The sequence below is a fragment of the Podarcis liolepis genome, assembly GCF_965112155.1.
Source record: "Podarcis liolepis genome assembly, chromosome: 4".
Classification (NCBI taxonomy): Eukaryota; Metazoa; Chordata; class Lepidosauria; order Squamata; family Lacertidae; genus Podarcis; species Podarcis liolepis.
Window position 1 is genome coordinate 80074417 of NC_139558.1, and position 26603 is coordinate 80101019.

At 42.6% G+C, this 26603-nt stretch overlaps 2 protein-coding genes across 11 annotated transcripts in view; one reads left to right on the forward strand and one right to left on the reverse strand.

Annotated features, from left to right (window-relative positions):
• On the reverse strand, positions 1-18738 carry USPL1 (ubiquitin specific peptidase like 1). 4 transcript variants are annotated; one of them, XM_083500701.1, is made up of 9 exons: positions 18495-18640; positions 12138-12297; positions 11540-11668; positions 10229-10856; positions 7520-7633; positions 5215-5344; positions 4214-4339; positions 3652-3812; positions 1-2036 (listed from the first exon to the last, which is right to left on the reverse strand). In XM_083500701.1, exons 2-9 carry the CDS (start codon positions 12222-12224, stop codon positions 175-177), a joined length of 3237 nt encoding a protein of 1078 aa, XP_083356827.1. In that variant the 5' UTR covers positions 12225-12297; positions 18495-18640; the 3' UTR covers positions 1-174. The 4 variants fall into 4 exon arrangements, with proteins under 4 accessions (XP_083356827.1, XP_083356828.1, XP_083356826.1 ...); XM_083500702.1 differs by lacking the exon at positions 12138-12297 and having other exon boundaries at positions 18495-18738; XM_083500700.1 differs by lacking the exon at positions 18495-18640 and having other exon boundaries at positions 12138-14850.
• LOC310705855 (ras-related protein Rab-9B-like) overlaps positions 15026-26603 on the forward strand; it is a 15165-nt gene continuing 3587 nt past the window's right edge. For 2 of the 7 annotated variants that reach the window (XM_083500705.1, XM_083500708.1), the window contains exon 1: positions 15026-18362. The gene's annotated coding sequence lies outside the window, so the exon portion shown is untranslated. The other 5 variants (XM_083500704.1, XM_083500706.1, XM_083500707.1 and 2 more) reach the window with 5 other exon arrangements.

A 26603-nucleotide genomic window follows, 5' to 3' on the forward strand; every position in this document is an offset into this window, starting at 1 on the left:
TGTTCCCATTTGTCTTAATTTATTAATAATAATAATAAACCAACCTCATAGTAAAAAAACTTTCACATTTTAAAAAATCTAAAGAACCACCATGTGCAAAATTAGCTTGGAACACAAGTTATGCTTTGCTTTAAAGCCATCTAACAGAAACATGTGAAATTGTTAAAACACAATTCACCATGCTAAGAGGGTTTCATCAAAGTGATGCAAGTCTTGAGTGTCAGCCATTATTGAATTCAGCATTGAACTAGGCAAGAGTTCTTCTAGACTAAATTGTTTCGTTGGACTTTCAAAGTCGAGTTTCTTGGGGGATGATTTAATTGACAGGTTTGTATGGTCCTCGTATCCATTCTCCTTTACTGGACTATGATAATTATGGTCATGGTTTATTTCCTGTGCACCATATCCACATTCTTCTTCTTGTGGAAGTTCCAAGGAAGCAACAGATGTAGTGGGAGACAGCAGCTCAGATAAAATGTCATCAAAACTTGAACTGCTACACTGGGACATACTGGTGCTTAGAGAATTCACAGATTTACTATCTTCAACATCAATTTGGTCCTGCAGGGCATTTAACAAGCTCTGCAGGGAGTCACTTTCTTTCTGGGATTGAAGCTGTGACTGATCCTTCAACCTTTTCTTGGGAGAGCGCCTGTTTCGCACCTGAGCCTTCGCCACCTTATCTAGCGAAGCCAGTTTCTCCTTCTTAGCTTTCAGCTGCTGTTGAAGTTGTAGGCGCAGTCGGTGTGCTATTGTAACGCTTGACTCTTCAACATTCTCAGCTGATGTAAAGCTTTTAGTTTTATTGTGGCTCGGTTTAGGCCCAATCTGGTTACCCAAAGCAACCAGTGAGCCAGCACTCTCCACTGCATTACTTTTGCTTCCAACAATGCGATGCTTTTCTATAGGGGGTCTTGCAAAAAGAGTGGGTGAGGATAGAGGAGGAGCCTTATGAGAAGAATCTAATGCCCTCTCCGTTAACTTCTCCCTTTGGTTTTTTGAATGTTTTGCTTGAAAACCATGAAAGTGGCTTGCCTGTCTACCAAGTGAAGTGCAGCGAGTTTCTTTTTTAATGGGCTTTTTACAGATCTCCATGTTATTATAGGTTAATAAACTTTTGGGCATGAGAGGATGAGATCTTTCAAGTAAACCCTTTACCCAACTGCCTGTGAACGACTTTGTTCCGTTTTTAGGGGCCGAGTGAGAATAACTACTTGGGGAAGAAGCAGAACTAGCCTGGGAATTTGCTGTTGCTTCTCTCCAGTGTTCTACAGTACTATGTGTTATCTGTACACTATTCCCTGCTTTTGTTCTGCTGCTTCTGTTTTCTTGATTTGCTGTGTCCAAACTGCTGCTATCTTTGATCGGAACTTCAGGTTCTGCCCCTTGAACTGGTAACATTTCTGGTGAATAATGGCTATTGCTCAGAGAAACGACCGGCGTTATAAGCATGTTACTTGCATTGTTTGGCTGCCCTTGATGCAAGGGAGTACTGCCATTTTCAAGTAACTTGCACTCCTTCCCAGCAACGTCTCTTTCAGAAGTAGTTGGAGAAACTTTAACTCCACCTGGATCATGCAGCTGCGATGTGTCCATTCTGACTGTCATGTTATTTTCCACTGCAGGGCTTTCGTCCAGTGGTTTACCTTCAGAGTCAAGTGGAACTCGTACAAGAGTCAAAGTTACAACATCATCATTGGCCAGGTTTTCCAAGCCGCAAAGCAAATTACTGTTGTTATTCGCAATCAAGTTTTGTGTCTCATTTGTGTGTGCCTTCAAGTTATCGTCAGTGTGATAAATTAAAGGTGCGTTGCCAGCAGACTTGCCATCAGCATATTTAAATGGAGAATCTGGCTGCGCTTTTAGCAAAGGAACATTTGTAGCCACTTCACTTTCTAGCTGCGAATCCAGACCATTTGTCAATCGTGGCGATTTTCTTTCCCAGATGACGATGTGAATCTCTGAAGGGGGAACGCCAAAGATCTTGTGACTTCTAGAGTACGAACCCTTTAAGTCATCACACTCAAGCCATGTTTCTGAAAATGAGAAATGAACAGTTCAGAATTTTAGGATGCATAATCCCTCATCACAGTTCTCTGGAAATCACTCTTCTATTCATTTCAAAGTCTTTCAGCACTTTACTGGATAAACCAGCTTTGAAATATATCCACAAAAATAAACAGCAACTAGCCTGCCCGCCCACACATACCTATGTAAGTCACAAATGGTTTCCAATTCTCTACCACTTTACAATGGCTTCCCTGCCTGGAAGCAATTTTTACTCACCACCGGAGATCAAGAAAACAGTTATTTACAAGTCTGATGTGAACATTTATTTCACCTCGCCAGAAAGTGTTCCTAATAATGGATATGAGTACCTCGGGTTAAGAACTTTGCTTCAGGATGAGAACAGAAATCGTGCAGCAGCAGCGTGGGAGGCCCCTTTAGCTAAAGTGGTGCTTCAGGTTAAGAAGAGTTTCAGGTTAAGAACGGACCTCCGGAACGAATTAAGTACTTAACCCGAGGTACCACTGTACTTATTTTCATAGAATCATAGAGATGGAAGGGACCCTGGGTCATCTAGTCCAACCTCCTGCAATGCAGGAATATGCAGTTGTCCCTTACGGGGAATCGAACCTGCAGCCTCTAACCAACTGAGCTATCCGAATGACTGGCTATAGGACTGATATAGGAATGGTTTTCGAGCTTTCTCTTATCTTAACCTTGGATCACCACACAGTAGAAGACATACCGTATTTTTTGCTCTATAAGACTCACTTTTTCCCTCCAAAAAAGTAAGGGGAAATGTGTGTGTGCCTTATGGAGTGAATGCAGGCAGCGCACCTATCCCAGAAGCCAGAACAGCAAGAGGGATTGCTGCTTTCACTACGCAGTAATCCCTCTTGCTGTTCTGGCTTCTGAGATTCATAATATTTTTTTTCTTGTTTTCCTCCTCCAAAAACTAGGTGCGTCTTGTGGTCTGGTGCGTCTTATAGAGCGAAAAATACGGTAATTGTTGGTCCTCTCTGAGAAGGGTTTTGAGGGAAAACCCTCCCCATTACTGTGGAAGGCTCCCAGGTGCCTTTTGGGACAGGATTGGCAAGGGGATAATGGACATGACTGTGCTGGAACTACTTATTATGAAACAGTGATAGCTTATGTATACTGGGTTAGAAAAACTTACAACAGAACAGCACACATACTGCTAACTGGTCTACTACTTATGGCAGGCATAGGCAAACTCAGCCCTCTAGATGTTTTTGGGGCTACAACTCGCATCACCCCTGACCACTGGCCCTATTAGCTAGGGATGATGGGAGTTGTAGTCCCAAAACATCTGGAGGGATGAGTTTGCCTATGCCTGAGTTATGGGTTCCTAATCTCTTGCTTTTCTTCCCAGAATCATCTGAAGCTACCAACCAGGACTTGCAGCAAAAAGAGAAAGTCCCAGGCAAATTGCAGGGGAGCTAAAAGGAAAAGGGAGAAAGCATAACAAAACAAGATTGAACTTTCCTGATGAAGGACCTGAGAGGGCTGGTACATTCTGCACAGTAAGCTTTTTCTTTTACATGTGTTTCCTGCTTTCTTTCCGCCAGCCTGTGCAGGCAGACACCTATTGAAGGACAGGTGATGGGAGTGCACTGTACTTACCATCTGAATCCGAGATCCATGTTATGAAGTGTCTTGCCTCCTCCTGATACTGAACAACAGCTGTTACTTGGTAGGAATCTCCTTGAAACTGAAATGAGTAAGTCTCCAGATCATTACGTGGCAAGCCTTCCACAAAGTGCATCATAAGTACCGAGGAAACACTATCAAAGAAACAACAATTTGTAGCTTTAGAACTATGTAACTTACAGCATTATTAATACTGGATACATCATCCACACACAGCAGAATTAGCAACTAGCTGCTTAGGAAACTCCATTTATGAAAGTTTCATAAGTATCTCAAAAGCTTTTTATAAAACCACCCAAATAAGACTATTTGAGAGCTTATAGAATGAGATTCCATAAGCCATGGTTTTCAAATAGCAGAACCTTGGAGGTAGGCACAGATGTCTAGCTGGCAAATTCATAGTTACATGATGGGACCCAGCAAGGCTACTAATATTATGCCAGAACTGCATTTTCATACAACACTAGCAGCAGCTCATTATCCACCTGCGATGTAGTTTTACTCACATCAGCAGCTTAATATGATTCACACTTACTTTTCTAAAACCATTTCTCTTCTTTGAGATTTGTGGTGACAGTTATTACAGGGACCAGTATGAACAGCTTTCAGCGGGTGCCATTCTGGGATGATATTTGTAAATGTTGTCAATGTCGTCTGACGCCTGAAATAAGAAATGATCCAGTGCTATGAGAAAATTATTGCCAATCTAAACCTGGGACATCCAGAAGAGTCATTCATATGAATGATCCACATTCAAAATTGCTCTGAAACTGCTGCAACCAAAAGCTTAAATGTAATTTTAAGTTCCAAGTTAAAGAAGTAAATACTGGCAAATTTCAGGGATTGCCCTAGGGTGGGAACATTTACCCCATGCAACAGTTTTTAAAAGCTACAGGAACATATACCTGCTGCTTGCAGGTGACTGAAATTCAACAAACAATGAATTTTCCAGTTTAAAGTAAGCTTGACTGTAAGCAGTGGCATGTCTGCAACAGTAACAAAAAAGATGTCTGTGGATGTGTACATGATTCTCCCCTGCATGTGAACATAGCCTTGGAGAACTGTACTGCCAGCAAAATGTGCTGGTTGTTTAGGCTAGCAAATAGCCATTGGAGGGAATGTCTGCTCCTGGACTTGGTGTCTTTATCAGGGAATAGAATCAAGTAGAATGGAAGTAGAATGGGATGTATCTGGGAACCTCATTTATGTTGAGGCTAAACATGATGTTTGGCCTACTGTCATATATTGCAGTGTTCAGCTCTTGAATGCACCCTTTAACTGGCAGGATCAATTCTGACCAACAGCAAGAAAAACTCAGGAATTATCAAGTACTGCAGAGCTAGCTTGTCTTTTCTGACAGCAAACACAATGTTTTATGCTACGCTGTGAAAGAAGACGTATGGCATGCTTAGAACACCCCATCAATCCTGCACATGTTCTGTTTGAAGAGAAAAATATAAAGACATCCACACTGATTTGAAGATTAATATGTGCTTGTATTAAGGAAGATGAGAAAGAACTTCAGCAGAAACTAACCTGTCATTGACTTGGTAGCCACACTGTGAGCATTCAAACTTCCATGAATAAGAGTGGAGAAACAGTTTTTCTGTTTGAGGATCATTCTTTAAAAGTAGAGGGAATGCAAACACTGGGCTCTCCTTGTTACCTTTGAAGAAAAGAAATGGGGTGAGACACATGAAAGCGCCCTGCAGGACAGTAAAAACGTTTTACTATGTTTCATAGAATCACAGAGTTGGAAAGAGACCCTGAGGATCATCTAGTCCAACCCCCTGCAGTGCAGGAATATGCAGCTGTCCCATATGGGGATCGAACCTGCAACCTTGGCATTATAAACACCATACTCTAACCCAGTGTTTCCCAACCGGTGTTCCGCGGCACACTAGTGTGCCGTGAGACACCGGCTGGTGTGCCGTGGGAGGAAGGCGGGCGAGTCGGGCGGTGAGAGGCGGCGGCGGCGGCGAGGATCCGCGTCGAGCCGGGGGCGGCTCCGCGGTGGTGGTGCCGAGCGGCGGGGCAGCGCGCGCAAAAGGGAGGAGCGCGAGACAGCGGAGGAGGAGGAGGCCGGCATGTCCGGGCAGCAGCAGCAACAACAGCAGCAGCAACTCCCGCCGCCGCCCCCTCCTCCGCCCGCTATCGCCGCCGCCGCCTCAGCTGCCCTCGCTCTGCTGCCTCCTCCCACCCCGGCAAGGGGGAGGGAAAAAACTTTCGCTTTTGTGCGTCCCTCCCGGCGTGACGCTGCGCGCTGACGTCACGGGGCGGGGCTTTAATGGTGGTGTGCCGCGAGATTTTTTTCCGGCTAACAGGTGTGCCGTTGCCCAAAAACGTTTGGGAAACACTGCTCTAACCAACTGAGGTCCTTTTAAAATAATGTAAAATACCTTACTGAACATGGCCAAGATCTAGTGACTCTTCAAAAGACGTTTCACATATTTCAGAAAGCACTTACAAGGGCCAATTCTTACAAACGCTGCTACACAGGCTCATAAAGCGTGTTTTGCTTTCAGTTCAAACAACGAAAGTATGAAGGTCTAAAGATACCTGAATTTTGCATTGAATTATATACATTTTAAGTCATTGAAATATCTAATAATTATACATTTTGCTATCTGTATTAAACAAAACCTAAGACCTAATTTATGACAACTTTTTTTAGTAACTGTCAGCAGCAGCAGCTTATGCATCTTTACTCAAAAGCAAGTTCCACTGAGTTCAATGGGACTCCCAGGTGAGTGTGCACAGAGAGTGCAATTTGAGTGCAGTTTTCTTCTGACACAGGATTGGGCTATACATGATGAGAAACTCTGAGCACTTACTACTTAGCAGGAAGAGGCTAGAAAATCTGGTGAAGGTATCTTAACAAGGAACCCTATGTTAAGTTAGGGCCATAACTCAGTGGCAGAGCATCTGCTTTGAATGAAGAATGTCCCAGGTTCAATCTCTGGCATCTCCAGGTGAGGATGGGAGAGAACCCTGCCTGTGTGGCACTGAGAGCCAGTGTGGTGTAGTGGTTAAGAGCGGTAGTCTCGTAATCTGGTGAACTGAGTTTGATTCCCCGCTCCTCCACATGCAGCTGCTGGGTGACCTTGGGCTGGTCACACTTCTCTGAAGTCTCTCAGCCCCACTTACCTCACAGAGTGTTTGTTGTGGGGGAGGAAGGGAAAGGAGAATGTTAGTTGCTTTGAGACTCCTTTGGGTAGTGATAAAGTGGGATATCAAATCCAAACTCTTGAAATCCCGGAGAGCTGCTACCAGTCAGTGAAAACAACACTGAGGTGAACCAATGGCTTGATTCTGTATAAGGCAGCTTCCCATGTCTTAAATGGAACCTGCATGTTCAGAGGCAATATACCCTTAAATATTAGTTGAAAAAGGCACGGCCTTCACACTCAGTTTCAGAACTTGCCCAAGGTATCTGGTTGACCCCTGTGGGAAGCCAAATGCTGGAGTAGATGGACCTTTGATCTGATTCAATAGTATTCTCCTTATGCCTAACTGAGGAATCAATGGCCCAGAAAACAGCTAGAACACACAAAGGCATCAGATCATTGAAACCGGAATCCTATCTGAAGCTAATGACAACAAAAAGTAGTTTGCAGCGGATGGACAGAAAGTAAGTACTAGCATTGTTATATATTTGCACAGAACTCTTGAGGAATGACTCTCTCTGGACCCACAAAGAAGCTAAAGATAAAGGAACTTTACAATGCAGGGAAAAAAGAAGGTAGGTTTGGCACTAGTATACTGTCACGTTTGGAAACTTAGCACTGTTATATGTAAAATAATAACGAAAATAATGAAAAACCCTTTAGCAATTACTTACCTAATTTACATTTAAGCTGTGGTTGAAGCTGGACAAAAATTGTATTTCTGATTTCATTCAAGTGTGATTCAGCTCTCGAAAGAACATCCAAAGGAACTTCCGAAACATAATCACCTGCACAAAACAGAATGATCCATCAACATTTTGTCTCCAGGAACTGCCATTTTTGTATTCTGTACCAACAATAACTGAGTATTTATTCCACTTATTAACGTATGTATATATACCACTTTAACATTGTCCTTGAGCTGGTAACACTATCAAATAGATGTAATTATCCTATTTGTTTTGTAGCTGTTATGGCTATACAAGTAACCAGACTTCAGATGCTCACAAATATCTCCAGTGCTGCGAAATCAGATTAATGCAACCATCTCTATAAAGAACTATCCAAAGCTAATGTCAAGTGGTGTGAACCACTTAAATCAACTAGGACATGTGCCAAAGCCAAACCTCTGCCTTGCCTCTCATGAAGTGGCTTTCAAATTGCTTCCTGGAGAACCATGGTGTCTTCAGAAGCTTATCAGGCACCCATCAAAGAGAAATGTCAGACAAGAGTCAATGGAAGACAGCTTGCCATCACTACTGATCTTTCCCTGGAACATAAAGCTAGAGGAGATAAGTGTGTTATAGGGTATACTGTCGCTCCCAGCAGAGCTACAGTGAGGCTCTGAGAGTCTACCTGGTACTTTATCTGAACCAAGCATGTGAGCTGGAACATGCTCTGGAATCATCTGCAGTGCACTGAAGGTTTTGAAGGAAACAATTCAGATGTTCCTTAACAGAAAAGCTGATGTGGAAAGCATAACCAAAAAGCAACATTCAAAAATGCATTGCACAAACTCCAAGCAAGTACAGTGGTGCCTCGCAAGACGAAATTAATTCGTTCCACAAGTCTCTTCGTCTTGCGAGTTTTTCGTCTTGCGATGCACGGTTTCCCATAGGAATGCATTGAAAATCAATTAATGCGTTCCTAGGGAAACCGCCTTCAGACCAGGTACGGGGACAGTCTGTCCCCGGACCTCTTCTGAAGGCTGGGGGGGGGCAAGGGCTTTTCTTCCCACCCCCAGCATTTTAAAAAACCCCGGGACAGCGGAGGACTTCTCCGCTGTCCGGGCGATCTTAAAATGCTGGCGGGCGGCATTTTAAAATCGCCCCGGACAGCGGAGGACTTCTTCGCTGTCCGGGGCGATTTAAAAGCCCCTGGGAAGGCTGGCAGGGGGGACAAAGACTTTCGCCCCCTGCCCGCCTTCAGAAGGTGTTCCCGCCCCCCGCCCCGCTTCGGAGCAGCGTTCCGAAGTGGGGCGGCTGGGGCAGGTGTTCCCGCCCCCCCGCCCCGCTTTGGAACAGCGTTCCGAAGTGGGGCGGCTGGGGCAGGTGTTCCCGCCCCCCCGCCCCGCTTCGGAACAGCGTTTTAAAATGCTGGGGGTCGGGAGCGAAGCGTTCGCTCCCGACCCCCAGCATTTTAAAATCTCCCCGGGACACGGGGAGATTTTAAAATGCTGGGGGTCGGCAGTGAACGCTCCCGACCCCCAGCATTTTAAAATCTCCCCGGGACAGGGGGAGATTTTAAAATGCTGGGGGTCGGCAGCATTTTAAAATCTTCCCGGGACAGAGAAGTCTCTGCTGTCCCGGGGAGATTTTAAAATGCTGGGGGTCGGCAGCGAACGCTTCGCTCCCGCCCGCCAGCATTTTAAGATCGCCCGGGGCAGGCGGGGGGAGGCAGGCGGGGGGGAGAAAAGATTTTTGCCCCCCGCCGGCCTTCAGAAGAGGTCCTCTTCTGAAGGCCGGCTGTGGGCGAAAGTCTTTGCTCCCGACCGCCAGCATTTCCCTATGGGCTTTCGTCTTGCGATGCAAGCCCATAGGGAAATTCGTCTTGCGAAGCGGGTTTTCCGTCTTGCGAGGCATTCGTCTTGCGGGGTACCACTGTATCTGATGTCAATAAACAGCATGATAGGAATATTTTAGCCTTCACAAAGCAAGCATTGCATCATCTGATGTATCTCTAATCACACTGGGCAGATTCTGATGCCATTCATGGATGAGGGAAAAGAAGAATGACCCCATGCTGCTGTTCTATTGGTGGAACAGGTTTTGATCTAATAAGAGGTGTTCGCTCATGTAAGAGAGGAGGCAATTGTTGTGGATCCCTCCTTCCTGTTGCAGTCCTTTGTCTCCCCTCCCCAAATCTGTTACAGGGGGCTGGGGGACCCTCCAAAACAGCATGGAAGGAGCTGTGGGAGGCTAAAGGGCAAGGGGAAGTTGTTTTTTGATTATTATTTTTTAAAAAATCATACCCCCATCTCTTATGTTACTGGGAAGTTATTATGTGAAAGGCAGTAGTGGCTATCACTCTTTTGAGTTATCTGAGCAAATGTGGGGGACTTTTTTTCATGAGATTAGTTTATGAAGGTAGAAATATAAAGCAGAAAAACTACACCACTGCTTCTAAAAGACTGATTTTTTTACTTAAAGCTGGTTCATTTTCCAAAGCTAAAGGCTGGTGCACATACTAGAATCACAAACTTATTTGAGAAAGTAAGGGAAAAAGGAGGCTGTAAGGTCTGCATGGATTTTAAACCGTTATGCAGACTATAAAAGAAACAGCTGCATTGTCCAAGGCTCAGAGTTCTATACACCCCACTCATTTCTCTTCTTAAAAAATTATTTTGACAGCAAAAGGAAAAAAGACACTTGTGTTTGGCTTACCTCGTTGGCAAGTATTCACAAGTGCAGTTGCTTCGTTATATTTTGCAAATAGGCTCTGGATTACAGATACGTTTTCCAGGACTGATCCACTCAGAATCATTTTTAGTGTTTCTAAATGCACTAGGGCTGACAGAATGCAATCTAACCAGCAGAGAGCGTACACATTCCTCCACTGAAGCCACAATGGCTCTGGCCGAGATGATTTGTCTTGATGCAGAATTTGAGACAATGATGAACCAATTTCAGGATCTGACAAAAGCTGTGCCTGAACACTGAAAATTTCCGGTGAACTTCCTTGAGCTGCCATTTTCATGCCCATTTGCTGCTCCACGGATTCTGTTGCACTATTAAAGTTCGGCTGACTGGCTTGTGGAAAGTCAGGCTGCCCTGACAGAGTCCCAAACAGATTATCTCCATTGCACTTGGGAGCAAGATCAGGTTTGAATGTCTTCTCATTTTCTATCAAGTTATCAGTCCTCGTCAGTTTTAAGTGTTGGGGAACAGCAGAGGTTACCAGGCTTGTGTCAGATGACTTTCTTTTCCTACAAGTGCCCTGAGATGGAGAATCCTTTTTATCAGTAGGAATTATAATGCTGCTTAGTGGTTCAAATCCCAGAGGGTAGATGCACTGAAAAAGAGGGGAACACAAAGATATCTGAGTAAATTAATAACACGCAACGTGGGTCTCAGGGATGCAACAGAGGGCTGTATACAGAAACAACAGGTATGCAACGTCTAATGAAAAATGAATAAAATTCGAATGTGTTTTAAATAGCACTTCTCTGAGATAGTAAGTTCTCTTTAGAATTCCATAATCCTTCACAGTCAGCGGTACTATAAATTGGTTCATCGAAATCAGAAACATTTTTAGAAACATAAAAATTGGCTTGAAAGAGAGTATCTGCAGAGTAATATTTGGTTTTTCTCTCACTATTTTCTTGAAAGGATATTTCTGAAATGTTTTTCTGGACATTTGATGTGCCTATTGCTGCTGCTCTTTTTTTTCCGACTTTTACAAAAAGGAATAAAATTTCTAGTTTTGATGAATTAGGCTTGGATTAATCAGCGCTTAGGCTATGTACCCTTAGATTTCATCCCTAAGCACAAGCCATAATCTGTCTATCTATTCAAACATAATGTACTTGCGGTTTAATGAAACCATTATTTTATATGCCAAAGGGATACCCAGGGATACCCAGTTATAAAACGTTACGGCAACTACTTAGGAAATTAGTATAAGTGTTCAGATTAAGAATCATGGATTATAGGAAAACTGGACCAATCCCAACTCAACAAGAAAGAGTGATGCACCTGTGGATTTTCACACAAGAAAATAGATTCTTCAAAACTGAGGTGATATATTCTTAGACCTCGTATGAGACCCTTCTTTTTGCAAGCTGGGCAACTTCCATCGGGAGTTACTTCTGCAGAATTGGAGTCCTGAAGTGATGTAAAACAAACAACAAATGTGTTATTCTTGAGAGGCCAAATATTAAAACATGGTAAAATGACTTTCATAGCATTTATGTGTTTCAGAGTTAAATCTGACAGCAGTGAAACATAACAAATCAAATACAGATGAGAGCAAACAATACTATACATAAATTGGCTTTTATATTGACTGTTCGGGCTATATGCACTGAACAAAATAGCCTTTACCATCAGTCTGACCGTGAAAATATAACCAGCAATAGATCAAATGTGTTCATAAACTTTTGAGGAATAGGTAACAACATTTGAAAGTAAATCTTTCGCCATTTCAGTAAGATTTCCGTGGAAAAATAAATTTTACAATTTTTTTTGGAAGGTCATATAAATTAGGCCAATAGAAATGAAAAACTCTCTCAAACTTGAGGAGGAGGAATGAAAAAAGAGAACTTTGCACAATGTGAAAGAGAACTGAACTGACTTTTCCCAAATACCCCACCATGTGGAGTGCAGATGCCCCTATACCAGTCACTTGCAAACCATTTCCAATCTTCTGGCAATCCATCATTCTGAGGCACTGGCCAAATTATCATGTCACTTGCAATTTTTCAACAGTCCTAAGGATTTTTTCCCCATATACTCTGAAAAATAAGAAGTGAACAAGAAAAGTTAAATAAGCTTTTTTTTCCCCCCAAGAGCAATTTTTAGAAAGCACATTAAAGAAAGATTTTTGTGTGTGGCATAGAAGTAGATGCATTTCCTTAAATCAAGAAAACCATATAAAGAAATGTGCGTGTGTGAAAAAGTGAGTGAGAGAGAACCCACACCAAAAACCTACAAGCATGAAAAGCAACTAACTTGACTTGAAGTTCGTATTTGGAATATAAACAGATGAATTAATAGCCCCAACAGCTCTTGAAAATATTGTTGCTGTTCTACCTGCAAAGCAATTAAGCAACTTGTGGCACAATCTAGGGAAGATGACAAAAACTGCATCATGTCATCCTAGGTGCTCTACACTGCGTGTGCTACGAAAATTGCTGTTCACATTTCAGCCCAAGCAAATAGACAACACTGCCTGATATAGTGCTACCAAAGTTAGGCAGAAAGTCTTGCCTATAGTGTATGTGCCACGGATGATGCAGGTACAATGATGCCCAATCAATTAACTATAGATAGACTGGGAACTCCTGCAGACATGATCATGTGTACATCCCCTCCTTCCCTTCTCCCATTCTCTAGTTAGTGATCAGCTAGCATTAGGTGCAAGCCAGACCTCAGCTGTGCCCAATTTATGTCTGACCTGGGCCATTTTGGGGTGGGCAGAAAACTCATTTGATTATGCATTTCATTTCTCTCATGTTAAAATAAGCATGCACCAGATCATGTGTATGTGCCAATAGCATTCCGACAGTCAACAGCATGGGCATATGCATGCCATTACCATGTTAGCTCACATTAAACATATATGGGTTGCTGTGATGTGGATTTAAATATCACCGTGAAATACTTGAAATGCTTACACAGGTAAGGAACTTTCCTGTTATCTGGGTCATATATAAACTGGGTCTTTAAGAAGCTAGTTGTAAACAGAAACTCACTAGGTACAATTCAGTTCAATAGTCTTTTTTGTTTCTCTTGTACTTTGCCATTCAATATTTTCATGGGAGGGCAGATACGCTGTCATAGCATCAACAGCAGAGAAGAAGAGAAATAATAATAAAAACACAGTAATTCTGAAAGGATCTGCATACAAGCAATGCACAAAAGCTAGTTAGTTCAGAGCTAGCTTGTGCTAAACTAAAACCCATTTCATTCTGAAATAGTACGTTAACATATTCTTCAGCTTTTAAAACCAATGTCAAAAACAGTCACAAATGGTGAGCAAAATCCCTACCATGAAATTTGTCTTTCCTGTGACAGCTATGTTCTGAGTTGATGTTTTCAGAGAATCGTCACGACAATGCCAAAGTTTCTTACCTCGCCAGTTCAGATTCCATCAGTGAAGTTCAAAATTTTTGCCCAAGTATCAATTTATGTTTTACTTATAGTGAACCCCACTTGCCATTCTGTTGCCCACTTACTCAGATTGGAGCCTTCTGAAGTGGTTCACAGTCCATGGGTTTTACCACCACCCTGAATAATCTGGTTCCATCTACAAACTTGACCAGCTCATTGCTCTCCTCCTAACAATTTAGGAACGTGTTAAATAGCATTGATCCCAATAAAGATTCTTGGGATACCTCACTTCTTACTTCCCTCTATTATTAGAACTACTTTCTTGTTCTTTAACCAGTTTTTAATCCATAAGAGGACCTATCCACATATCCCTTGACTGCTAAGTTCTAAATAAATGCTTTTGGCTATAGACTTTGTTAAAAGCTTTTTAGAAGCCAACACTTACAATATCTATCCGTTTGGGGTGTCAGTAAGCATGTAGATGAAGGCAAAGAACAGTAAAATGTTGGTGAAGCAGGATTTCAAAAGGATTGCTTATATCTTTAATAATGGTTTCCATCAATTCATCTGGACACAGAAGCTAGGCTAACTGGTCTGCAATTTTCTGACTTCCCCTAGATCTCCTTTCAAATGCTTAGAAGACCCAATAGCAACCCAAGACTGTAATTTTGGGTGCCTAGAGGAGATAACCCCCCTATTATCCTTTACCCTTCCTAAAAAGAGTACAAGCCTGCTAGCCATTGTTAGAACAGCTTTACTTGGATTCATCTCCAATCAGCTTGTCCACATAAGACCACTGACAGAAACCTAGTAAGCACTGAAACAGCAACACCTTCTCCTATCTTTATGTATACTCAAGCTACTTTTAAATATCTCATTATTAAAATCAGTGTTCTAAAACAGGCATAGAACATAACTATAACCTCACACTAGCTTTCAAACCAATTGTGAATCACTATCCTAAAAATGGTACAGCCAATGGTAATACTTTCACTGAACTATTGGTGTGAAATAGCTGAAGTAATAGACAACAGCACAAACTATTTTGTAATAGTCTAATAACAAATACATGCTTTTACTTCAGCACTACCTACGGAAATGACTGCTCAGACACTGTTTCAATTAACCAGTGCCCTGCAACCTTGATTTCTGGCTGATCTCCAGATTTAGCAGCCATACTGATACTTTGGCCTTTAACTATCTGTGGCCTTTTAGAAATGAGTGGGATTTGAAAAATGTACCGTATTTTTCGCTCTATAACACGCACCCGACCATAACATGCACGTAGTTTTTAGAGGAGGAAAACCCGTAGGCATGCCACCCGTAGGCATTCCCTCCATAACACGCACAGACATTTCCCCTTACTTTTTAGGAGGAAAAAAGTGAGTGTTATGGTGCAAAAAATACGGTATTCCTCTTTCCCCTTGGTTTTAATGTACCTATGTGTGGTTTATTGTATGTTTGGTTGTAAGTTGCTTTGGGTTGCCCTGGGCAATATAAAGTGACTAACACATTTAATACATAATAGTAATAAATATATTCTATCTCTGTAGCAAGAGTCCATGTTTATGTTCAGGATCAGTAACATTAAATGGCAATTAAGAAACTTTATTGCTTTTAATATTGTAATTCATTTATTTAACTGATATTGAATTCTATCCTCCAAGACACTTAAAGCAGCACAAACTTAACTAGTAGACTAAACTAGGTGAGACACAAACAAATAATGCACACCCATGTCAATACCTGACAGAAATGTTGATTTGCAAAAAAGAAAACTTGTAGCACCTTAAAGACTAACAAACACACTACATAATAAACTTTAGTGGGCAAAGAGAGCCCATTTCTTTTGTGAAGATGCAGTTAATACCTTTGATCAGACAAGATTACCATATTAGTAATTCAAGTAGTTATGGACTCAACAGTTGATGGATTCATCCACATGGTTTCAATCACAATTTGCATGAGTGATTGCGAAATGATGTGTCAGGCACTGGCAGCAATACAGGTATCCTGCCCATTGGAAAATGTATTCATTTGCATCATACACAAATATTAACACAGTTTTTGTTCTTTCACCTCACCTCTTCTAGCTTTAAGAAATCACCTGCAATTTTCTTTTTAGTTTATATAAAACCAGGAGGTTGCTGGAAATCTCATGGTCAAACGATACTAATCTTGCAACCAGACCCCCACTCCAGAAACTCAGTGAGAATAGCTCAACAACTCAAAAAACTTCACCAAATTTGGCCCCTCTGAAAAAAGTTTAGGCACCCCTTTTATAAGCAATGTTGCCCTGCCTATTTTGCAGCAGAATACTGAAATGAGGTGAACTGCTCCTTATGCTTCCTTAACATTATGGAGAAATGGGAATCTGAGGTTTATAGATGTTTCTTTATAATGTAGGAATCTGAACACAGATATTCAGAGATTTTGGAGAAAGCCATTGAAATAGTTATAGGTACAAATGAACTACCATCAATAGCACAAAGATAGGTGCTCTTACTTCATGTGTGTGGTCAACTGACTAAGATACAAAACATGTTAGGCAAAAGACTGCAGACAAATTGTGTAAGAAAGTGCACTGTGGATCACTGCAAATTAGTAAGAAAGTAATGAAAAAGTAGTAATGAGTACTGCAAACTGAACAAGTAAACCAAACCTGTCAGCATTTCCATACATCTATATTTGTCATAAGCAAATCAAATCATGCCACTATTGCTGCTGGGCTTGGCCTGCTAAAGACACTTGAACTGTTCTGGCCACAAGGATTTTACATGCATTCAGTAAAGAAGGTGCCAAACTATCCAATCAACTATGGTTGAACAAACAAATCTATATTAAGACTGAAGTGGTCAATGCCAAATTGGAATTAAAAAACCATGACCTTGCAATTATGTTTCAGTAGAAGACCAATATTGCTTTGGCCTATGTTGATTAACAGAAATAAGCAGTAGAAATACCAATTAGTATAGTATTAATAATATTGAATATTGATACGAGCACTCTGCTGTGGCATGTTCATTGGCTTAAGAACTGAGCTACAATGTATGTACCTTAATACTATAATGATGTTGTTTTTAAACAGTCTGCGTAGAATTCTAACCCACTAGGTACCATGGGTGGACTTGGTCCAGAAAGGCAGCTTTTAAACATTTAAAAAGGAAAAAGGCAACTTTGCATATATCCAAAACTGAAACTGGTTAAAGTTACAGGAATGCAGAATAAGAGATATGCTTTTCCATACATAAAAGAATTGTTCTAAAGTTTCAAATTTGGAGGATATATTTTAGTTAAGGTTAGTAAGACTGAGAAGGCTAGGTTTATAACTATATATAATGTTGTTGTACAAAAGTACAAATTAATGCTTTGTATATACAACTGTTAACGTTGGAAACAACAACAGAATATAAAATATAGCAATAATTTTAAAAGGCACCAGCAGCTATGAAATGCACTAAATGCTATAATATTTCTTTTAGGTCTTTACAGTTCCAAATGAATGCTGGTAACTAACACTTGAAAAGTGCATGCTGTCCAGAAATACAGAGCAGCAGTCATAATATCTGTCGGTACAACAAATAACAGCCCAATCGCTATGAACTGGAACCTAATGGAAGTCAAACTCAGCACGTTAAAAATAAAGGCTACTTACTAACCCTATGCACCATTCCAACTGCTGACACATGCTGGCTGTGGGATGGGACTCTGTGTGTACAAGCATGCATTAGACTGAGCGGGAATCCTGAGCCAATCAGGAACATGTTTCACCTGGCCAAATGTGGGACTGATGCACATGTAGTCAGCAGAAGGCAGGACTAGCTCGTGATTCCCTTGCACATGTTTTCAGCATAGAAGACAGTTTGTGTGAGTGCTCCCAGTACCACATGCCTGGATTCCTTGGTAAAGTGCCTTGCTTTCACCATCTGGTTCAGTATTCCCAGTCAGCAATTAAACAGAATGCCAGTATCACCTTTGTATGATGACTTGCATAGATAATATGGCAAAAGGCACCTGATTTTCATTCTTTAACAACCCTGGCTGCAAGTACAATTGGATGGTAAAGCACATTAATAAGATAGCTAATTTTTGTTAAATTATACCATTATAACAGAGAATGTTTAGGCTGCTTTTCCACTGTAGTGCTTAAGAGTTTGGGGAAAAAACCTTAAATAAATAATGGAAGTTGTTACGTCTAGCTCCTGAGATGGCACACACATCCCTTAAAAAGTTTCATGAAAAGAATTATTTCACCACTTGTAGGGGGTGATGTGTGTGTTTGTGTTTAAACAACCTTACTAGCGTGCCAGGAGGAAAAGCAGGTCCTGCTAAAATTCCGCTTTCTGTGCATGTCTGAGGCTTCTGGAACCCAACAGGGCTAAATCCCAGCAATATGGTTTCAAGATCCCTCTCAAGATCTTAGGCTGCCATCATCAACCTTAGACCCGGGGTCACTCGTCGTTCCGTGGGAACATACCCTCAAGGACCGGGATTTACTTCCACGTTCAAGTGCGTCTAAGCACCCAACATGGAAGGAGCTGCGCATACGGGAAAAAGCGAACCGCCGTCACGTGCGAAGCCACTCCCCACACAAAACAAGGCAGCTGGAGAAGCTTCCCCACGTGCGGGCAAGCAAGCAAGCCAGACGCGAAAGCGACCCTCCCCGCCGCGCGGATGGCTCAGGGGGGACGAGCCGAGCGCACCGTCGTCACGTGAGAAGCGGCCTAGACACCCGTGTAAGCGAAAGGTAACGCAAGCGAACAGCAACGTCGGGGTGCTCGCAACCCGGGTTGCCACGAGGAGTAGGAGGTGGAGGAGCAGGGGCCGGCGGCTCCCCTTCCCCGCCCGAGCAGGGGAGCCCCGTGAAGCCGTTACTCACCGCAGGGCCCCCAGCGGGAAAGGAAGGCGGGACAGGCGCCAGGGGGAGAGCCGCGGCGGCCGGCTCCTCAGGCGACGGCGACGCCGCTCGTGCGTTCTTCAGGCCGGCTGAGGCCTTGTAGTGCAGCTTCCGGCGCCGTCCTCTCGAAGCGGCTTCGCGTCGCTCCTCCTTTTCCCTCGCCGCACAACCGCACTGAGGCGGGGCCTGCCGGGCCCGTGTGGGGAAAATGGCAGCCGAGGGGGCGGTGTCGGGAGCCTCCTTCTCTTCCCTCTCGGCTCGCGCGTGGAAGAGGGCCTCTTTTGCTTCGAGAAGGAGCCTGTCAAGAGGCTCGTTGTGTCTCTGGTTGTGGAGAAGCGCTGAGGAGGTGAAAGGAGGAAAGTCGACCTTTCCTTATTTCTCCTCATGGCGGGAACGGTTCCCGCCCTTGCCGCGACAGCAGCTTGCCAGGGAGACATGCGGGGAAGAAGCGGGACAAAGTTCCGCTTAACTGAGGCAGCCGCGCCCAGGATTTAGCTGTTTAAGAGGAAAGGAGCAAGGAGGCAGCACGGTGGGGAAAGGGTGCGAAGGCGTCGGGAAAGGGGAGAGAGAAACGTTTGCTTCCCTCGTGGCACCGCGGGCAGCCGGTGAAGCTGAGCGTCGGGAGATTCAGGACGGATAAAAGGAAGCACTTCTTCGTGCAAAAGCTCAGGGTTAAACTATGGAATTCTCTCCCACAGGAGGCAGGGATGGCCAACAACCTAGATGGCAAGATGAGACAGATTTATGGAGGAGAGAGAGTGAGCTATGGATGGCTATTAGCTCTGCCTTCATGGCAGTGCTTCTGAATAACAGTTGCTGGAAATCGCAGGAGGGGAGAGGGCTACTGTGCTTGAACCCTGCTTGCTGGTTTCCCACAGGCTTCTAGTTGGGCCACAATGAGAACAGGAGGCTGGACTAGATGGACCATCCGCCTGAACCAGCAGACTGTTCTCATGTTCTTAGAGGTCTCAATAGGGCTAGTACAGAGTGGAGGTGATTCAACCCCCAAACCGTATGCTGTTTGCTGGTTATTATATCTAACTTGTACTTTATAGAAGGATGGTCAGTCTGGTCTGTAGCAGCAAGCACAGCAAGAACTCCCGTGGCACCTTGAAGATGGAGAATAAGTTAGTCCACAAACACTTTCCCTGTAATAATAAATTTTGGCTGCATTCACATAAGTTTGTTCCATTTTCACTAGTTTTCTGTAGCTGTTAATTTCCACATTACTGTATATCTGAGCTTTCACACCATGTGAAAGATGGTTCCAGGACTGTAGTGGAAAATTGTGCAGGTTTAGCACTTATTTCCATATTATTTGCAAACAGATTTTTTTCTGGAAGCAAATAATGTGGAAATGAGCACAAATCTTGACCTATATTCCACTATAGTTCCAGAAGTGACTTTTATGTCATGTGAAAGCTCACATGTAATGTGGAACTTAAAAGGGAAAAGGCATGAAAATAGAATAAACTATGTGAATGCAGCCTCAGTCTTTAAGGTGTTACAAGACTTATTGTTTTTATATCATTTTTATGTGCACATTTATGTAATTCCATATAAATGCTAGCTAACTTGAGACACATGGTTTAACTGTGAATTCCTTTGTTTCCAGATTAACCACAGACCTAAGCAGATGCAAACCACTTAAAGTCTCACCCAGGAAATAATTCTCATTAGAAGGTTGGAGGTTAAGTCATTTATAAGAGTTCTTCCACAAAGAGAGATTGTAAGTTTTGTGGTGTAAAATGTATCAAAGATTCTGGTATCGTGTTTTAAAAAGTAGACAAATCTCTTTCCCAGTGATATGGGGCAGAACATTTTTCCATTTCATAAGCTCATTAGTAGTAATGAATGGGTGCAAATTGGCCAGGGGTTTTATTTTAAGGATGTACATAGCTGTAACATTTCAGGGATAGATGTTTATCTTAATAGATATACCAATGGAGTTACACCTTGTTGTGACTTTGTTTCTATGTCATGGTCTGCAAATGTTATTGCCTTTCCCGATTCTCCACCAGACTGTCTTCATGTGGCCCATACCTAAAACCAGTCAAGCTGTTGATGAAGGATCTGTATATGTGCATGAATGCATTTACTGTATACAAAGATCTGACCCTTACTTTTACATGACCTCAACACTGTACCTTAAGGTGGCTCCTTTTTCTTGAGTGCATTCTAGTTTGAATACAACCAGCTTCCCCTGGTGTGGAGATGAAGTGAGGGGAAAGCAGTTCCTATTGTGCAGTTGTGGGCACTTAGTGCCTATCAGAGAAAAGGGGACCATTCTAGCATGATGTTTGCCCACTCAGGTGCATGCATGGTAATATGTAAATTGATTCCTGTTATATGTTACTACTTGGCAGTAGTTGATTTTTAGATTCCAGGTCCCCACTTTTCCATATCAACACTTCCAGCTACTCTGAAATATCTGTATAGGCAGATTTTTCTTGAGGAAAGGATATGATACTTTTGAGGGACTCTTTTGAGGATACCTGCCAGAGATGATGGGTGTGTGCGCATCTTTGTAACAGAGAGTCAGTGTGGTTGAGCGGTTAGAGTGGTGGACTAGGAGACTAGGGTTCAAATCCCCACTTGGCCGTGAAGTTCACCAGGTGACTTTTGGCCACTCAGTGACTCAGTCTCAGCCTAACGTACCTCACAGATTTGTTGTGGGGATTACATTGGGAGCAGGAGAACCATGTCCACTACCTTAGGCTCCTTAGAGAAAAAGGTGGGAAATAAATAAAGACCAACGAGGTGGAGGGCATACCAGTGTAAAAAAATATACATTACCCATTGCCTGGATTCTATACCACCATATCTGCTGATCTGTCAGCAGGAAATCTAAATGAATCTAAACCAACCAGAACCACACCACCTCTGCACAAGAGGGTGTTATAAGCAGACATGGGATAACCTTACAGTTTGCAGAAGTACAGAAAATATGTGGGGAGGAAAATCCTACGGTGGGGAGAATATTCCAATAATAGCTCATTGAAGGCTGAGCATGCCTAGTACCCATGAAATGCTGACTGATAATAATAACAATAATAATTTATTATTTATACCCCGCCCATCTGGCTGAGTTTCCCCAGCCACTCTGGGCGGCTCCCAATCAAGTGTTAAAAACAGTACAGTGTTACATATTAAAAACTTCCCTGAACAGGGCTGCCTTAAGATGTCTTCTGAATGTCAGGTAATTGTTTATCTCTTTGACATCTGATGGGAGGGTGTTCCACAGGGCGGGCGCCACTACCGATAAGGCCATCGCCCAGCCCTTCCCGGCTCGCTTTTATCAGCCAGGATGGGCAAGGATCAAGGAGACAGGTGGCCGGTTTCACTTGTCCAAGCAGCCTGTCCACATCCTCGGAGGTAACAGACTGATCGTTGGGGGGGGGGGGCCTGACAGTTGGGGGTGGAATGAAGTGCCTGGAAAAGAAGGATGAAGGAACCTAATAGCCCTGCTGGGTGAGGCCAGTAGCCTGCCTACTCCAGCATCCTTTTCTCATAGTGGCCAACCAGAAGCCTGCAAGCATCACCAGAATACAACAGTGCAAGGAAGAAATGCACAATATGGGAGGAGTAGAAGGAACCCACACAATGTCTAGATAGGTCATTTCATGTTTCACACTGAGAAGCTATTTATAAATATTGCCAGGGATGGAAGTGAGAGCTGCCCAAAACAATCCACTGAGAACTGTGTGTGCTCAGTGGGCACAGACTGCTGACTGAACTTTTGAGGCTGAGGGAATGGGAAGCCAGAGGGAGGGAAATGGAATGGAGTGGCTGGAACCCTGAACAGAAGTATTACATTATATACTAATAGTTGTCAAAACCTAGTCCCCCAAATCCCAGGAATCGGCTCTTATTGGTACAAATGGTGTCTAAAGCCAACCCTGCCAGGTAGTACATTGCCACCACTCCATAAGCCCAACCAACCTGGGCCAGGAGACTCCCATAGCTTACCAGACACCTCTAATATTCCAGAGAAGCAAAAGTTAAAAACCAGATTCTGCTTCCTAAGCCTTAGGTTACCAGCTTACTCAGTATCATATAACCAAGAGGTTAGGGCCAGATACAGTACCAAGGCTTTACCTAAGGAGACAGACACCAGTTTTAAATGAGGTGTTTATTTAAAAGGGATAGGGTAAAAATGAAGTAAAAATAGCAGTAGTACAAAGCATAACAGCTACAATGGATCCCCAGTCAAAAGGCTTGGTAGCTAGAAACGTCTGGCTCTGGTATGTGTGCATTCTCACAGACTTCTCACAGCTGAAATCACTTCCCGGTTAGCCTGTTACGGCTTTGGCCTTGAAGCACAGTAGCACAAGCTAGCATAGGCGCTCCAACTTGATGAAACAAATCCAGTTAATGGGGGGAAACTCTTGCAGAGACCAGCTTTTACACAGGCTGAAGTGGGAAAGCCATTTTCTTGGCAGTAGTCATCTTGGTTCTGAGTGCTGGTCCTTACATAGCCGAAACAATAAAATCCAAGTACAATGAAGAGTTACTAGCATGTTTGTGGGAAAACCCTGAGGTTGCAGAAGCAGAAAACAAAAAACATTAAGAGGGGGAGTAAATGGGATGCAGGTGGCACTGTAGGTTAAACCACAGAGCCTAGGACTTGCCAATCAGAAGGTCAGCGGTTTGAATCCCCGTGACGGGGTGAGCTCCCATCACTCGGTCCCTGCTCCTGCCAACCAAGCAGTTCGAAAGCACGTCAAAGTGCAAGTAAATAAATAGGTACCGCTCCAAGTGGGAAGGTAAAAGGCATTTCCGTGCGCTTCTCTGGTTCGCCAGAAGCGGCTTAGTCATTCTGACCACATGACCCGGAAGCTGGACGCCGGCTCCCTCGGCCAATAAAGCGAAATGAGCGCCGCAACCCCAGAGTCGGTCACGACTGGACCTAATGGTCAGGGGTCCTTTTACCTTTAAATGGGTGCCCCCCTCTATAAAGAGTTCAATAAGAACTGAGCGTGCTCAGTGGCAGCAGAACACTATGATGGGTGGAGGACACACAGAAAACAAAACAGAGTGATGGAATGTACTGAAATATTGAACAAAAGCACTCAATAGTGCAACATTCTGTTGCAGACCCAATGTAGTTCACTAACACGTTTTGTTGAACTGGAAGTATTCCAACCAGAAGATTTATTACTGTCTGCCTCAGTAGTCCTAGTATACAAACTGCCTATATGGATGTCTTGTGTGGTTAAAAAACAACAGCTAAAAAGTGAAGTACATACATGTTTTATTAATAAACATAATTAATTGGAGACTCTCTTGTTTCCTTGTAAGCATTTCTAGCATAGGAATGGCAAAAATCTTTTGATAGACAGTGATGGCTGTGTGGTAAGTATTGACAACATGCTTTTTCCATCTTGATCACACAAAGGCCATATCAAAGAAAAAGCAGAGGAGGACAGGTAATAAAGTATGCCTCTATTTAAGAAAGTAATATTGTATTCTGAAGGTGATTGTTTCATGTGTATGATCTCAATGTGTGCAAACTATAACTAGTAAACAGTATGATTCAAGAGACTACACATTGGAATAATAAAATTGAATCAAATTATCTACCACACAGGCTTCTTTTGTAAGTGAAACTATCATTGACTAAATACAGTTTATTTTAAATATTTTTCTTCTAACAAAGACCAGACAGCAAAGTTAACAACAACAACATATGTCACATCTGCATGAAAAAGCGGATGTAATTTAAAAATCCCTATAAATTTATTTTCATTAAAAATAATACTTCAGCTAAAATCTGTAGTCCAGAGATTAAAATTGGTACTGATTCTCCGACCATCACTGTCGCCACAGCCTGTCTTCTCCTCGTTGCTATAAAACAGAATTTCACAATAGGCTTGATCTTTATTGGCAAGAAGGTATTTAACATAAGTTTCCTCTGAGCAGGTGTATTTATTCTGTTTCAGAACTTGAAATATAGGTTTGAATGTGCATAGCAAGTTTCACTTAAAAAAACAACTACAATACATTTCTATCTTTCTCAACCTGACACACATGGTTCTCTCCCCATTCTCTCCTCAAAACAACCATGTAATGTAGGTTAGGCAGAGTGAAGGTGAATAGCACAAGTTGAGCTTCGGAGCTGAGTGATTTGAACCCAAGTCTCGCAGGCCCAAGTCTAACCACAACACTAAAGAAAGATGTTGCATTACAAACAAATATTGCTGAATAATTAAACCAAGGCTTGACATTGCTTACCCAACATACTATAAACATAGTATAATCAGCTTTAATATTGATTAGCACAGCAAAAAGGATTCTTGGACTTTTTAGTTTCTTCTCCTTATCTATATATGTGAGGAACAATTTTGCCAATAATCACTCGTTATGCCATTTGGAGTTGTGCATGTCATAGTGAAGAGTTGCAAAATTCAAGGCATTTGTACATAACAGTTTTTACTAGGAAATAGACAGCAAAACACCCTTTGGTCAAGTTCAGGTACATATTATTATTTCCAGCGTCAAACTTTCATTATTCTGGGGGCTATAAATTTGGCAGTGAGCAAATTAAGCATTTGCTCCCTCCTAAATGGTCCAACCAGGCTGTATGCTCATTGGCTTTCAGGTTTCGCGGAATTTTTAAAGTGTCAGTTGAGGATGTGGAAATGGTAAGAAGAAACTGGTTTGCTTGAGTTCCTAACATATCCGTAAGCAGCTGAATGACAGGCTTGCTGAATGGAGGCTTTGACAATTCTTAGATTAATCCCTACTACCAAGCCAGTCTTTACTTCTTTTGTGGTTTGGGATATTTTTCAAAGAGACAAGACAGATGCCAACAACAACTAGTGAACCTAAACGGCACTTGACTTCTTAGTATGTAACAATACAGTTTCCAGACTGTTTTATGATATTGTTACATGGCTCTGCATTTTATCAATGACCAATAATTGAATTTATAACAAGGCATTGGTGAAAGTGCAGAACTTGACAAATGTTCCAGGTGTGTATTTTCAGTGGCTTGCTATTTTCTGGTAGGTAACTCGTGGAAGTAATGATGAGAAACTGTTGTCATCTCTTGAGAACCTTCCCAGTAATGTTCCACTGCATTCAGCGGTTCACCTCTCTCTTTCTTAGTTGTCTGTATCAGGGACAGGATCTGGAAAACCTGGTGTCAATCCAGACAATACTGGAATAGAAGTTTGTGGTAATACCCATTTATTGAGTTCACCAATAATATAGCATTCAGGCTCCTTAGTTATGTAGGTTTGCAGTTTGGGGTGCTTCTGCATCCATTATTGTACACAGACTTTCCGGAAGTGATGCAGGTTACGAGCTGATAAGACTGAATCTATAGTAAGGATCAAAGGCAGAACAATAATTATTCATGCCTCTTTAACCTCTCTAGACTTCATGATTGATTACTTACCCCTGAAGGCTGTACAAAGGTTGCAGTCACACATCCCCCCCCCCAGTAATTGCTTAAGAATAGTTCTACAGACAAGTATCTTTCTCTAGTCCACATTAAAGTCATTGCAGAGTAACTTCCAGAAGGAAAGAATCCAAAAGCTGTAGGTAGTGTGGTCATACCTTGACCAGCCATACCTTGGTTAGGGCAAGTCAAAATGTCACAAAGCCATATTTCAAGTTCTTCATAACTTTTCATCAGGTTAGCTGTTGAGCAAACTGCATAGCGGTGGGGTGTTTGAAGACGCTGGACATGTATAACAAGCTTAAGACACAAACTTTTCCTGCCCTTCAAGTTTGTGATATTTTGTGTTGTTCTAATAAAGGTATTACAGTGCTGTGACTTTGGGGTGGTTTTGTACAGTTTTTGTTTGCTTCACAGGATTTTGAAACTATGAAAATGATCTGACAAAGGGAATTAACATTTTTGAGCAGCGGGGTGAGGAGGGGATGATAGACCGTTGAACCTTCTTTGGGGTCTAGACAGTGGAGTGCACCTCCAGGGGTAAAGTCAAACCACTGTGTTAGCAGCATGGGCACTATGTGTTACATTTATATCCCACCTTTTTCTCCAAGGAGTCCACGGTTCACCCCACTCCTCAGCTAATCCCTACAACAAACCTGTTAGGTAGGTGAAGTGGTTTGACTCAA

What these genes read in the sequence shown, in the direction of transcription:
- USPL1 (XM_083500699.1), bottom strand. Translation starts at nt 11,890, where the DNA reads ATGGTAAAGGCTATTTTGTTCAGTGCATATAGCCCGAACAGTCAATAT. An exon ending in TCTTGTGTGAAAATCCACAG is followed by an intron (nt 10,857 to 11,539) that starts GTGCATCACTCT and finishes CCTCTTTTTCAG; the next exon opens with TGCATCTACCCTCTGGGATT. An exon ending in GGCTACCAAGTCAATGACAG is followed by an intron (nt 4,340 to 5,214) that starts GTTAGTTTCTGC and finishes TTCTTATTTCAG; the next exon opens with GCGTCAGACGACATTGACAA.